The sequence below is a fragment of the Populus euphratica genome, unplaced genomic scaffold, assembly GCF_000495115.2.
Source record: "Populus euphratica unplaced genomic scaffold, PopEup_1.0 scaffold562.1, whole genome shotgun sequence".
Taxonomy (NCBI): Eukaryota; Viridiplantae; Streptophyta; class Magnoliopsida; order Malpighiales; family Salicaceae; genus Populus; species Populus euphratica.
Window position 1 is genome coordinate 36,127 of NW_011500442.1, and position 13,861 is coordinate 49,987.

Below are 13,861 nucleotides of genomic sequence, written 5' to 3' on the forward strand. Positions count from 1 at the left end.
AAAAAAAACTATTCAAGTGAATAGTATATTAAGAGGAAAGGAACAATTAATTTCACTTCTCAATTAGTCCTCGTTAATCTTCCTTGAAAATTTGTGTTAGTATACTTAATTATATATTAATAAAAAATAAACTTAATAATATTGATGATGATAATGATGGATAAGTGTACAATTTATAGCAACATCTTTAAAACCAGAAAGGAAGAAAAGGTGGGAAATTAGTTTAATTTGTCCTTATATTTTAAATATAATCTTCTATCTATCACTATAAGTTTAAATATTTCCAATTTATATCTATATCTATATCTATACTTTATATTATTTTTCAATTTATAATAAAAACTACAACTTGACCATCTTAAAGGATCTTCTTTACATTACACCTAAGTATAGTATAAAAGGTCTAAAGCTAATCTTAGACTGTCATTGTTTCTTAAAAAATAATTTTTGAAAAACTATTTTTTAATTTTTTTATATTTGTTTGTTACTAGAAAAGTTGGTCAATAAAAAATATTTTACAATTAAAGAAAAATTTAGCTTGGTTTCTAGAAAAGTGATTTCCTGAAAAATCTGGGTAGAAAAAACTTTTTGAAAGTTGTGAAAAATTTAGAAATGTCATATTGTTTGCTGATTATATCAAATTTGATCCACAAACTTTTGATAGCTATATATATTTTGTTTTGAATATTAATTTTTTAATTTTATCTCTTAAAATTAATTTTTATATTAACTTTGGTTTTCATTTTTATAATTTTTATTTGCTTTTTTCTAATCATTTTTTTATTGAAATTTTTTATTTATCAAATTTGATCCTCATTCTCTTGCTTGTTAATTACTTTATTTGAAATAATTTATGAAATGTTAATTATTATTATTTTAATTTCTTCATATTTCATTTTCTTATTTTTTAGATTTAATCTCTATTATTTTGATTATTATTTATTTCATTTGAGATAATTTATGAAATTATATTTTTTTTAATTTCATTCTCATTCAACTTTTCAATTTGTAAGATTTGTTCTTTATTATTTTAATAAATTTAAGAAAAATAAAATATTAATAAGTTATTTTTAAGCTCATTTTACATAACATAACCAAACATTATAAAGTATTTTCTAATTTATTTTTTATTACATTACCAAATATTAAAAAATAATTCATTTTTTCAGAATTTATTTTTTTTAAAAAAACTACTTTTTAGTAAACAAATAAAGCCTTAAGGAATACAGAAACTTCTTAAGGTTTTTTTCGTTTAGGTGGAGGTGACTCACAATTCAAGATAACGATGTTCATTACAAAAATATCATAATCTGAGAAACTCAAACCAAATATAATTTAATGAGAAAAAAATTAAAAAAAAATTACATGATGTTAAAATTCATTTTTTTTCTTGAAGAGTAAATTATTATTTAATATTTGTGTTTTTAAATAGATAATTAGTTAGTCTTTTTATTTAAAAAATTCTAAAATTAAGTCCTTTCATTTTGAATGGTAACTTGATTTACCTAAAATTAAGTTTTTTTATGTTGGATGATAACTTGGTCTTGTATAAGTTTTTTATCATGATTAAATTTTTTTTTTTGTGTGCACAATAGTTTTCATTTGTAATCGACTCTGCAATCTCACTTATGACAAAATAAACAATCAACTCTAGTCTAGGAATTAGCTTATTCTTTTCAAAAAATAGAAGGACTAATTTATAAAACAATAAAAAAACACAAGATATAAAAATATTTAACGGAAAAAATAGGGTTTGTCCGGTATTTAGTCATGAACTTGGGCTGGGCTGACGGTAAGCATTTAGGGCCCAGTCCAATCTAACAACGAGGAGGAAACTAGGGTTTTAAACGCTCCCTCGCACGCTTCTCTGCAAAGCTTAAAAAAGGGAAAGAAAGGAAGGAGGAAACCTTATTGGTGGCCGGCGGCTTCTCTTCCAAGCACATAAAAAATGGGTACTTTCAGGGTATGTTTGTGGTCTTAATTCTCTTTTTTTTTTTAATTATTCATTAATGGATCTAAATATAAAGATGTTTGATTGATTGTGGAGTGAAACAGTTTCACCAGTACCAAGTGGTCGGGAGAGCGCTTCCAACAGAGAGTGATGAGCACCCTAAGATCTACCGCATGAAGCTTTGGGCCACTAATGAGGTCCGTGCCAAATCCAAGTTTTGGTATGTATCTATTTTCACTTCTCACCTCTCTCTCTCTCTCTACTATTTTTCTTTGCTAGTTTTTTATTATTTGCTAAGTCCGTTTGTTGATTATAGGTACTTCTTGAGGAAGCTTAAGAAAGTCAAGAAGAGCAATGGCCAGGTTCTTGCAATCAATGAGGTATGAGAGCTGATATGGGATTTTTTTAAGGATTTTCTTTGTTTTTTGCATTGTTTTATTGTTTAATTGCCTGATTTGAAATGATGGTACTGACAAATGAAGTGGTGGTGAGTTGTGACTGTTGCTTCTTTTGTAATGCATGTGGACTTGCGGTGTTGAGTTGCCTATCATTAGGCTTTCTCGAAACAAAGAATGATTTTGGTGAAAAGGGATGGCTGTTTCTGTTCATTGTTTGTAAATTATTGTTTTAATGATAAAAGGGGCTGTGGCCTCAGTCTACAATCATGGATATGCAAAAGAGCATTATTATATACAACATATCCTTATGAGTACAATGAAAAAATGACAGTTTTGAGATACCATTGGCAGAGTCTCATGGATTATACCACGTTGTCATTCTAGTCAATGCTTTTGTAACCACCCCTAGGATGGTTACATGATTCCTTTAGTGATATAAATTAGAAGGTTGGCTGTGGAGGCTCATTTGATGATTGCTGGTTAGAAAAACAGAGGGAATTTGTGTAAGTGTTGATACCACTAGTATTCCACTTTGTAGACTTGGAATTAACAACCATGTGAATCTAGATTCTGCAATTTTATAGTGATCCTTGCATATCTTCTTTACGCAGTTATGAGTCTCTGATTTTGTTGAATTTTTATGTGGGCATGTAGGTTAGTTCAGTTTATTAGTTATGACAGATTTGTGGCATCTAGGCCTTGCTGACTCTCTCTATGTTTTCTCATATTTGAAAATGGGGGTTTGATCTAAAGTTGAATCCAAGTTAAAAAGGGTATGAAACAGCCCTGTACATGCTTAACACAGTTCAAGGCTAATATAATGGATGTCCAGGTTAACTCCTTAGAACTATGCCAAGGCTTTCAATGAAGAGTTTAGATGAAGTTGCACCAATGAAATTCTTTGAACTTGTAAGAAATTAGACGAAAGTTTAGTGACAATTTGCTTGGCTTAACTTGTAACTGAGCATTTTTCTTCTGTCTACTGTCTTGCTTTGTGGCTTGAAATACCTGCATTTTTTCTTGTGTTGGTGTGGATCCTACCAACTTGCAAAAATGTGTTGATTGTCCACATCAACTCAATGGTGCATTTATTCAAGCGGGTGTATGGAAATAAGCATTTTTTTTGTTTCTTCAACAAATAATATTAGTGTGTTAGAACTGAAATGATAAACCTAAGTTTTACAAGTATCGTTGATGTGTAAAGTCTATGAAAGGATAACTTGGACAGATTAATTTTACTTGTGTTTGTTATCTCCTACGTAAGTGCATTTAGATAATCCAGATTTTGATGTTACATTGATGAATAGCTCTTTTCCTTGATGCCTGTGTGGGCCATATTTCCCTTTAATTAAGACATGGATAATGTTGAACTGAAGAGAGAGATAAGCTGGTAGAATCCTTTTAACAGGAAATGGGCTTCTGTGTTGCCCATCCATTCCAATGATGTTAGCAGCTTGGAATTATAATTCCTCATCTCAGATTTAGACGTTTCCTTTTTAGCACCATTTGTTGTAGTTTTAAATGAATTGCCTGGTGGAAGGACAGATGCACTGGCTTTTCTGCAATTTTGTTGCGCCTTAGTGTTGCAAGCATCTTCAAATAATTGTTTTCTGATTGTAGATTTTTGAGAAGAATCCTACCAAGATCAAGAATTATGGAATATGGCTGCGATACCAGAGCAGAACTGGTTATCACAACATGTACAAGGAATACCGCGACACAACTCTTAATGGCGCTGTTGAACAAATGTACACTGAGATGGCATCTCGCCACAGGGTGAGGTTTCCATGCATCCAAATCATTAAGACAGCTACCATCCCAGCCAAGCTTTGCAAGAGAGAGAGTACGAAGCAGTTTCACAACTCCAAAATCAAATTTCCATTGGTGTTCAAGAAGGTTAGACCCCCATCCAGGAAGCTCAAGACAACATACAAGGCTTCCAGGCCCAACCTGTTTATGTGACGTGGTTCGTCGTTTTGCTGGTTCCTCAATATGTCAACTTGTTAGATTGAGTAGTTTGTTGAGCTAGAGTGAATTGGACATGATCTCTTTTATGAACTTGTTACTTTTGGTGAGATAGATCTGCATTTGTTGTTCACTCTTTCAAGTTTTGAATATCATGTGGTTTGTTAAGTTGCCCATGCGTTTTGAGGTTGCTTTTTTGATGTCATGATGAAACCTTTTTGGGGGCGTTATGTTGGCATTGCCGTGGAATTGCTAGATAATGGTGCTTTCCCAACTCAGGAAGAGTGCTTCTTGTACATCCGTAAATGAACCTGGAGCACTTCCAAAAATGATTTTTATTTTCAAATATGGTGCAGGGGAAAGAAAAACCTAACCTAAAGCATAAAACGTGAAAGCATAATTCTGTGGTAGAAATGTGATGCTAACACTTGTAGAGGCATGGTAAACATTGCTCTGTAACATGGAAGGTTCTAAAAGTTTTGAGTTATTTGGCAATGGCCAGGTTTAGACAATTTTCTCAGTGACAAATTCTTGGGGAGGAATGCATTTATAGGATAAAAGGGAGTGCCTGCCTGAACCGGAACCCCATCTCATGGCGTCATGACATGGATTTGATGAATTCATCTGTCCATTTATACGAAATATCATACATGCAAGATTTCTCAATACACGCGCGCGCGCGCACAAGTACTCTCTGGCATTTATTTCTCCAGATTTCTCCGTCACTTGCGCTCCTATATTTGCTTTTGCACCAAAACAGTTCGAGCAGCAATCAAATTGATGAGGCAAGTTCCCTAAATTGATAGATAAAAATATATGAAATAAAGTTCTGAGATTAGACATGAATCGTGGCTAATGCCAGAGCAAATAAATTCGCCATCACAACTTTAATAGCTAGAACTAGATAATTCGCCTGCATTAGAACTAGATAATTCGCCTGCACTATTATGTTATAGGTATAATCAATTTTTTAATGTAAAAAAAATATTTAAATATTTTTAATAAAAAAATAATAAACTTAAAATATGATGCATCTTAAATGACAACTTCTAAAATATTGATACGTTGATAGGGAGAATGTTATTTTTCATAAAAAAATATATATTAAAATAATGATATATTAAATTAATTTAGGTTAATTTATCAAATCTGCATCCCAAGTAATGAGATAATTAATTTCTAGTTAATCTAATATTGAATAATAAAATTAAAAAAAAACTCGAATAAACCTAAATTAACTTACTAAACCTCACAACATGAGTTATTAGATCAAAATAACCAAATAAAAAGAAAAAGAAATATAAAGCTCAATTTCTAACCAATTTGATGTTGAAAAAAAAATTTCACAAAAAACCAAAATCTTGTTAAACTCACGACATGAATTGACATGAATTCATGACAACTTCATAAAAAGTTAATAAAAAAAATTGAAGCTCCATTTCCAACAAAAACAATGTTGAATCTTGAAATCAATAAAAAAAAATCCATGAGAGCTAGGATATCTTTAAAAAAGCAAATTGAAACAAAAAATTATAAAATTCAATTCTCAAATAATCTAATATTGAGAATGAAATTTCATATATATGAAATTGAAAAAACAAATCAATTAAAAAATAACAAAAAAATTGAACCGAAATAATTTGAGTTAACTTGTTAAACTAACAATCAAGTTATAAAATTAGGATAACTCGATAAAAAACAAGTATAAAAAAATTATGAAACCTAATTAAAAAATATTTAATTAAATAAGATATAAAAAAATAAGCAGAGTTAACCTGAATTAATATATAAAACTCGTAACTCGGGTTATGAGATTGAGATAACCCCATAGAACACAAATAAAAAAATTATAAAGCCCAATGTTTAACCAATTAAATATTAAAGAATAAGATTGAAAAAACAAATCCAATAAAATAATCCAAATTGACCTTCTGTTAAACCTGTGACGTAGATTATGAAATCTGAATAAATTCATAAAAAGCAAATTAAAAAGAATTACAAAGCTCTACTTACAACTAATTTAATATTTAAGATTGAGACCAAGAAAAAACAAAATCCATGAGACTAATATATAACTTAACATAAAAAAAATGAAAAAAAATTATAAAACACAATTACCAAACTAACTAAATATTAAAGAATAAAATTAAAAAAAATTAAGTTATTAAAAGATAAGATAAAAAAATATTATTCTAATTAATAGTGTTTTATCTCTATGGCTAAAGTGATTTCACCTCCCCTTTAGTGCTTTGTTAATAATAATAATGTTTGAAAAGTAATGTTTGTTTCAAAGGAAGGAGGAAATTGAGAATTGTAGGAAAAAATGAAGGTGGGATAGTTGCCTTCTATCCCATAAATAACTAGGAACTACCCACCCCTCTAATTAAAGCTTTTGCTATCATTTTTACAAATGTTTGACCTAAGTAAAAAAAAAAAAAAAAGAGAGTTCACTTGCATTGAAAGCATGGCTGCATTTTACAATATTTTTCCTTGCCTAACCTTGATCAGAGTAGTTAGCTAGTTGATTGTAAATAGAAAATAATGTGAATATTTAATGCTTTCTTAAAAGAAAAACAAGTAAAACAAGAAATGTATTCAATGAGGCAAGAAATGTATTCAATGAGGCATGAAATGATATGGATGAATTATTTAATGCTTTCATGTTGGATGGTGGCTTGGTTTTGTATAGGTTGTTCATTATGATTAAATTACCTTTTTTATTTGCACAATAGTTTTCATTTGTAATCCATTTTGAAATCTCACTTATGCAAAATAAACAATCAATTTTAGTCAAGGAATTAGCCTATTCTTTTTAAAAATAGAAGGACTAATTTATAAAACAATAAAAAAATACAAGATATAAAAATATTTAACGGAAAAATAGGGCTCGTCCGGTATTTGGTCATGAACTTGGGCTGGGCTGACGCTAAGCATTTAGGGCCCAGTCCAATCTAACAACGAGGAGGAAACTAGGGTTTTAAACGCTCCCTCGTACGCTTCTCTGCAAAGCTTAAAAAGAGGGAAAGAAAGGAAGGAGGAAACCTTATTGGTGGCCGGCGGCTTGTCTCCCAAGCACATAAAAAATGGTTACTTTCAGGGTATGTGTGTGGCCTTAATTTTTTTTTTTTAATTATTCATTAATGGATCTAAATATAAAGATGTTTGATTGATTGTGGAATGAAACAGTTTCACCAGTACCAAGTGGTCGGGAGAGCGCTTCCAACAGAGAGTGATGAGCACCCTAAGATCTACCGCATGAAGCTTTGGGCCACTAATGAGGTCCGTGCCAAATCCAAGTTTTGGTATGTATCTATTTTCACTTCTCACCTCTCTCTCTCTCTCTACTATTTTTCTTTGCTAGTTTTTTATTATTTGCTAAGTCCGTTTGTTGATTATAGGTACTTCTTGAGGAAGCTTAAGAAAGTCAAGAAGAGCAATGGACAGGTTCTTGCAATCAATGAGGTATGTGAGCTGAAATGGGATTTTTTTTAGGATTTTCTTTGTTTTTTGCTTTGTTTTATTGTTTAATTGCATGATTTGAAATGATGGTACTGACAAATGAAGTGGTGGTGAGTTGTGACTGTTGCTTCTTTTGTAATGCATGTGGACTTGCGGTGTTGAGTTGCCTATCATTAGGCTTTCTCGAAACAAAGAATGATTTTGGTGAAAAGGGATGGCTGTTTCTGTTCATTGTTTGTTAATGATTGTTTTAATGATAAAAGGGGCTGTAGCCTCAGTCTACAATCATTGGTATGCAAAATAGCATTATTATATACATGTCCTTATGAGTGCAATGAAAAAATGACTGTTTTGAGATCCCATGGCAGAGTCTCATGGATTATACCCCATTGTCATTCTAGTCAATGCTTTTGTAACCACCCCTAGGATGGTTACATGATTCCTTTAGTGATATAAATTAGAAGGTTGGCTGTGGAGGCTCATTTGATGATTGTTGGTTTAAAAAACATAGGGAATTAATGTAAGTGTTGATACCACTAGTATTCCACTTTGTAGACTTGGAATTAACAACCATGTGAATCTAGATTCTGCAATTTTATAGTGACCCTTGCATATCTTCTTTACGTGGTTATGAGTCTCTGATTTTGTCAATTTTTTATGTAGGCATGCCTGTGGGCATGTTGGTTAGATCAGTTTATTAGTTATGACAGTCAGATTTGTGGCTTCTCGACCTTTCTGTCTCTCTCTATGTTTTCTCATATTTGAAAATGGGGGTTTGATCTAAAGTTGAATCTGAGTTAAAAAGGCATGAAACAACCCTGTGCATGTTTAACAGAGTTCAAGGCTAATATGATGGATGTCCAGGTTAACTCCTTAGAACCATGCCTAGGCTTTCAATGAAGAGTTTAGATGAAGTTGCACCAATGAAATTCTTTGAACTTGTAAGAAATTAGACGAAAGTTTAGTGACAATTTGCTTGGCTTAACTTGTAACTGAGCATTTTTCTTCTGTCTACTGTCTTGCTTTGTGGCTTGAAATACCTGCATTTTTCTTGTGTTGGTGTGGATCCCACCAACTTGCAAAAAAGTATTGATTGGCCATATCAACTCAATAGTTCATTGATTCAAGTGGGTGTGTGGAAATAAGCATTTATTTTGTTTCTTCAACTATTAATATTAGTGTGTTAGAACTGAAATGATAAACCTAAGTTTTACAAGTATCGTTGATGTGTAAAGCCTATGAAAGGATAACTTGGACAGATTAATTTTACTTGTGTTTGTTATCTCCTACATAAGTGCATTTAGATAATCCAGATTTTGATGTTACATTGATGAATATTTTATAGCTCTTTTCCTTGATGCCTGCGTTGGCCAAATTTCCCTTCAATTAAGGTAAGGATAATGTTGAACTGAAAAGAGAGTTAAGCTGGTAAAATCCTTTTAACAGGAAATGGGCTTCTGTGTTACCCATCCATTCCAATGATGTTAGCAGCTTGGAATTAAAATTCGTCATCTCTGATTTAGACGCGTCCTTTTTAGCACCATTTGTGGTACTTGTAAATGAATTGCCTGGTGGAAGGACAGATGCACTGGCTTTTCTGCAATTTTGTTGCGCCTTAGTGTTGCAAGCATCTTCAAATAATTATTTTCCGATTGTAGATTTTTGAGAAGAATCCTACCAAGATCAAGAATTATGGAATATGGTTGCGATACCAGAGCCGAACTGGTTATCACAACATGTACAAGGAATACCGCGACACAACTCTTAATGGCGCTGTTGAACAAATGTACACTGAGATGGCATCTCGCCACAGGGTGAGGTTTCCATGCATCCAAATCATTAAGACAGCTACCATCCCAGCCAAGCTTTGCAAGAGAGAGAGTACGAAGCAGTTTCACAACTCCAAAATCAAATTTCCATTGGTGTTCAAGAAGGTTAGACCCCCATCCAGGAAGCTCAAGACAACATACAAGGCTTCCAGGCCCAACCTGTTTATGTGACGTGGTTCGTCGTTTTGCTGGTTCCTCAATATGTCAACTTGTTAGATTGAGTAGTTTGTTGAGCTAGAGTGAATTGGACATGATCTCTTTTATGAACTTGTTACTTCTGGTAAGATAGATCTGCATTTGTTGTTCACTCTTTCAAGTTTTGAATATCATGTGGTTTGTTAAGTTGCCTGTGCGTTTTGAGGTTGCTTATTTTATGTCATGATGAAGGCTTTTTGGGGGCGTTATGTTGGCATTGCCGTGGAATTGCTAGAGAATGATGCTTTCCAACTCCGGAAAAGTGCTTCTTGTAGCTCCTTGAATGAACCTGGAGCACTTTCGAAGATCATTTTTATTTTCAAATATGGTGCAGGGGAAAGAAAAACCTAACCTAAAGCATAAAACGTGAAAGCATAATTCTGTGGTAGAAATGTGATGCTAACACTTGTAGAGGCATGGTAAACATTGCTCTGTAACATGGAAGGTTCTAAAAGTTTTGAGTTATTTGGCAATGGCCAGGTTTAGACAATTTTCTCAGTGACAAATTCTTGGGGAGGAATGCATTTATAGGATAAAAGGGAGTGCCTGCCTGAACCGGAACCCCATCTCATGGCGTCATGACATGGATTTGATGAATTCATCTGTCCATTTATACGAAATATCATACATGCAAGATTTCTCAATACACGCGCGCGCGCGCACAAGTACTCTCTGGCATTTATTTCTCCAGATTTCTCCGTCACTTGCGCTCCTATATTTGCTTTTGCACCAAAACAGTTCGAGCAGCAATCAAATTGATGAGGCAAGTTCCCTAAATTGATAGATAAAAATATATGAAATAAAGTTCTGAGATTAGACATGAATCGTGGCTAATGCCAGAGCAAATAAATTCGCCATCACAACTTTAATAGCTAGAACTAGATAATTCGCCTGCATTAGAACTAGATAATTCGCCTGCACTATTATGTTATAGGTATAATCAATTTTTTAATGTAAAAAAAATATTTAAATATTTTTAATAAAAAAATAATAAACTTAAAATATGATGCATCTTAAATGACAACTTCTAAAATATTGATACGTTGATAGGGAGAATGTTATTTTTCATAAAAAAATATATATTAAAATAATGATATATTAAATTAATTTAGGTTAATTTATCAAATCTGCATCCCAAGTAATGAGATAATTAATTTCTAGTTAATCTAATATTGAATAATAAAATTAAAAAAAAACTCGAATAAACCTAAATTAACTTACTAAACCTCACAACATGAGTTATTAGATCAAAATAACCAAATAAAAAGAAAAAGAAATATAAAGCTCAATTTCTAACCAATTTGATGTTGAAAAAAAAATTTCACAAAAAACCAAAATCTTGTTAAACTCACGACATGAATTGACATGAATTCATGACAACTTCATAAAAAGTTAATAAAAAAAAATTGAAGCTCCATTTCCAACAAAAACAATGTTGAATCTTGAAATCAATAAAAAAAAATCCATGAGAGCTAGGATATTTTTAAAAAAGCAAATTGAAACAAAAAATTATAAAATTCAATTCTCAAATAATCTAATATTGAGAATGAAATTTCATATATATGAAATTGAAAAAACAAATCAATTAAAAAATAACAAAAAAATTGAACCGAAATAATTTGAGTTAACTTGTTAAACTAACAATCAAGTTATAAAATTAGGATAACTCGATAAAAAACAAGTATAAAAAAATTATGAAACCTAATTAAAAAATATTTAATTAAATAAGATATAAAAAAATAAGCAGAGTTAACCTGAATTAATATATAAAACTCGTAACTCGGGTTATGAGATTGAGATAACCCCATAGAACACGAATAAAAAAATTATAAAGCCCAATGTTTAACCAATTAAATATTAAAGAATAAGATTGAAAAAACAAATCCAATAAAATAATCCAAATTGACCTTCTGTTAAACCTGTGACGTAGATTATGAAATCTGAATAAATTCATAAAAAGCAAATTAAAAAGAATTACAAAGCTCTACTTACAACTAATTTAATATTTAAGATTGAGACCAAGAAAAAACAAAATCCATGAGACTAATATATAACTTAACATAAAAAAAATGAAAAAAAATTATAAAACACAATTACCAAACTAACTAAATATTAAAGAATAAAATTAAAAAAAATTAAGTTATTAAAAGATAAGATAAAAAAATATTATTCTAATTAATAGTGTTTTATCTCTATGGCTAAAGTGATTTCACCTCCCCTTTAGTGCTTTGTTAATAATAATAATGTTTGAAAAGTAATGTTTGTTTCAAAGGAAGGAGGAAATTGAGAATTGTAGGAAAAAATGAAGGTGGGATAGTTGCCTTCTATCCCATAAATAACTAGGAACTACCCACCCCTCTAATTAAAGCTTTTGCTATCATTTTTACAAATGTTTGACCTAAGTAAAAAAAAAAAAAAAAGAGAGTTCACTTGCATTGAAAGCATGGCTGCATTTTACAATATTTTTCCTTGCCTAACCTTGATCAGAGTAGTTAGCTAGTTGATTGTAAATAGAAAATAATGTGAATATTTAATGCTTTCTTAAAAGAAAAACAAGTAAAACAAGAAATGTATTCAATGAGGCAAGAAATGTATTCAATGAGGCATGAAATGATATGGATGAATTATTTAATGCTTTCATGTTGGATGGTGGCTTGGTTTTGTATAGGTTGTTCATTATGATTAAATTACCTTTTTTATTTGCACAATAGTTTTCATTTGTAATCCATTTTGAAATCTCACTTATGCAAAATAAACAATCAATTTTAGTCAAGGAATTAGCCTATTCTTTTTAAAAATAGAAGGACTAATTTATAAAACAATAAAAAAATACAAGATATAAAAATATTTAACGGAAAAATAGGGCTCGTCCGGTATTTGGTCATGAACTTGGGCTGGGCTGACGCTAAGCATTTAGGGCCCAGTCCAATCTAACAACGAGGAGGAAACTAGGGTTTTAAACGCTCCCTCGCACGCTTCTCTGCAAAGCTTAAAAAAGGGAAAGAAAGGAAGGAGGAAACCTTATTGGTGGCCGGCGGCTTGTCATGCCACGGGTTCGCGGGTCGTTACATAAAAAATGGGTACTTTCAGGGTATGTTTGTGGTCTTAATTCTCTTTTTTTTTTTAATTATTCATTAATGGATCTAAATATAAAGATGTTTGATTGATTGTGGAATGAAACAGTTTCACCAGTACCAAGTGGTCGGGAGAGCGCTTCCAACAGAGAGTGATGAGCACCCTAAGATCTACCGCATGAAGCTTTGGGCCACTAATGAGGTCCGTGCCAAATCCAAGTTTTGGTATGTATCTATTTTCACTTCTCACCTCTCTCTCTCTCTCTACTATTTTTCTTTGCTTGTTTTTTATTATTTGCTAAGTCCGTTTGTTGATTATAGGTACTTCTTGAGGAAGCTTAAGAAAGTCAAGAAGAGCAATGGACAGGTTCTTGCAATCAATGAGGTATGTGAGCTGAAATGGGATTTTTTTTAGGATTTTCTTTGTTTTTTGCTTTGTTTTATTGTTTAATTGCCTGATTTGAAATGATGGTACTGACAAATGAAGTGGTGGTGAGTGGTGACTGTTGCTTCTTTTGTAATGCATGTGGACTTGCGGTGTTGAGTTGCCTATCATTAGGCTTTCTCGAAACAAAGAATGATTTTGGTGAAAAGGGATGGCTGTTTCTGTTCATTGTTTGTAAATTATTGTTTTAATGATAAAAGGGGCTGTGGCCTCAGTCTACAATCATGGATATGCAAAAGAGCATTATTATATACAACATATCCTTATGAGTACAATGAAAAAATGACAGTTTTGAGATACCATTGGCAGAGTCTCATGGATTATACCACGTTGTCATTCTAGTCAATGCTTTTGTAACCACCCCTAGGATGGTTACATGATTCCTTTAGTGATATAAATTAGAAGGTTGGCTGTGGAGGCTCATTTGATGATTGCTGGTTAGAAAAACAGAGGGAATTTGTGTAAGTGTTGATACCACTAGTATTCCACTTTGTAGACTTGGAATTAACAACCATGTGAATCTAGATTCTGCAATTTTATAGTGA

At 31.7% G+C, this 13,861-nt stretch overlaps 3 protein-coding genes across 3 annotated transcripts in view; all 3 read left to right on the forward strand.

Moving 5' to 3' along the window:
* Window positions 1–1,850: 1,850 nt before the first annotated feature.
* Window positions 1,851–4,488, forward strand: LOC105114715 (60S ribosomal protein L18a-2). Its single transcript, XM_011011355.1, has 4 exons — window positions 1,851–1,963; window positions 2,056–2,171; window positions 2,268–2,331; window positions 3,970–4,488. Exons 1-4 carry the CDS (start codon window positions 1,949–1,951, stop codon window positions 4,309–4,311), a joined length of 537 nt encoding a protein of 178 aa, XP_011009657.1. The 5' UTR covers window positions 1,851–1,948; the 3' UTR covers window positions 4,312–4,488.
* Window positions 4,489–7,298: 2,810 nt separating this feature from the next.
* On the forward strand, window positions 7,299–9,951 carry LOC105114714 (60S ribosomal protein L18a). Its single transcript, XM_011011354.1, has 4 exons — window positions 7,299–7,412; window positions 7,501–7,616; window positions 7,713–7,776; window positions 9,432–9,951. Exons 1-4 carry the CDS (start codon window positions 7,398–7,400, stop codon window positions 9,771–9,773), a joined length of 537 nt encoding a protein of 178 aa, XP_011009656.1. The 5' UTR covers window positions 7,299–7,397; the 3' UTR covers window positions 9,774–9,951.
* A 2,912-nt stretch (window positions 9,952–12,863) lies between these two features.
* Window positions 12,864–13,861, forward strand: part of LOC105114713 (60S ribosomal protein L18a-2) — a 2,591-nt gene continuing 1,593 nt past the window's right edge. Inside the window, exons 1-3 of the mRNA XM_011011353.1 lie at window positions 12,864–12,888; window positions 12,981–13,096; window positions 13,193–13,256. Coding sequence (XP_011009655.1) covers window positions 12,874–12,888; window positions 12,981–13,096; window positions 13,193–13,256 — 195 coding nt within the window. The 5' untranslated portion in view covers window positions 12,864–12,873. The remainder of the gene's footprint in view (window positions 12,889–12,980; window positions 13,097–13,192; window positions 13,257–13,861) is intronic.

What these genes read in the sequence shown, in the direction of transcription:
- LOC105114715 (XM_011011355.1), top strand. An exon ending in CGTGCCAAATCCAAGTTTTG is followed by an intron (nt 2,172 to 2,267) that starts GTATGTATCTAT and finishes TGTTGATTATAG; the next exon opens with GTACTTCTTGAGGAAGCTTA. An exon ending in AGGTTCTTGCAATCAATGAG is followed by an intron (nt 2,332 to 3,969) that starts GTATGAGAGCTG and finishes TTCTGATTGTAG; the next exon opens with ATTTTTGAGAAGAATCCTAC.
- LOC105114714 (XM_011011354.1), top strand. An exon ending in CGTGCCAAATCCAAGTTTTG is followed by an intron (nt 7,617 to 7,712) that starts GTATGTATCTAT and finishes TGTTGATTATAG; the next exon opens with GTACTTCTTGAGGAAGCTTA. An exon ending in AGGTTCTTGCAATCAATGAG is followed by an intron (nt 7,777 to 9,431) that starts GTATGTGAGCTG and finishes TTCCGATTGTAG; the next exon opens with ATTTTTGAGAAGAATCCTAC.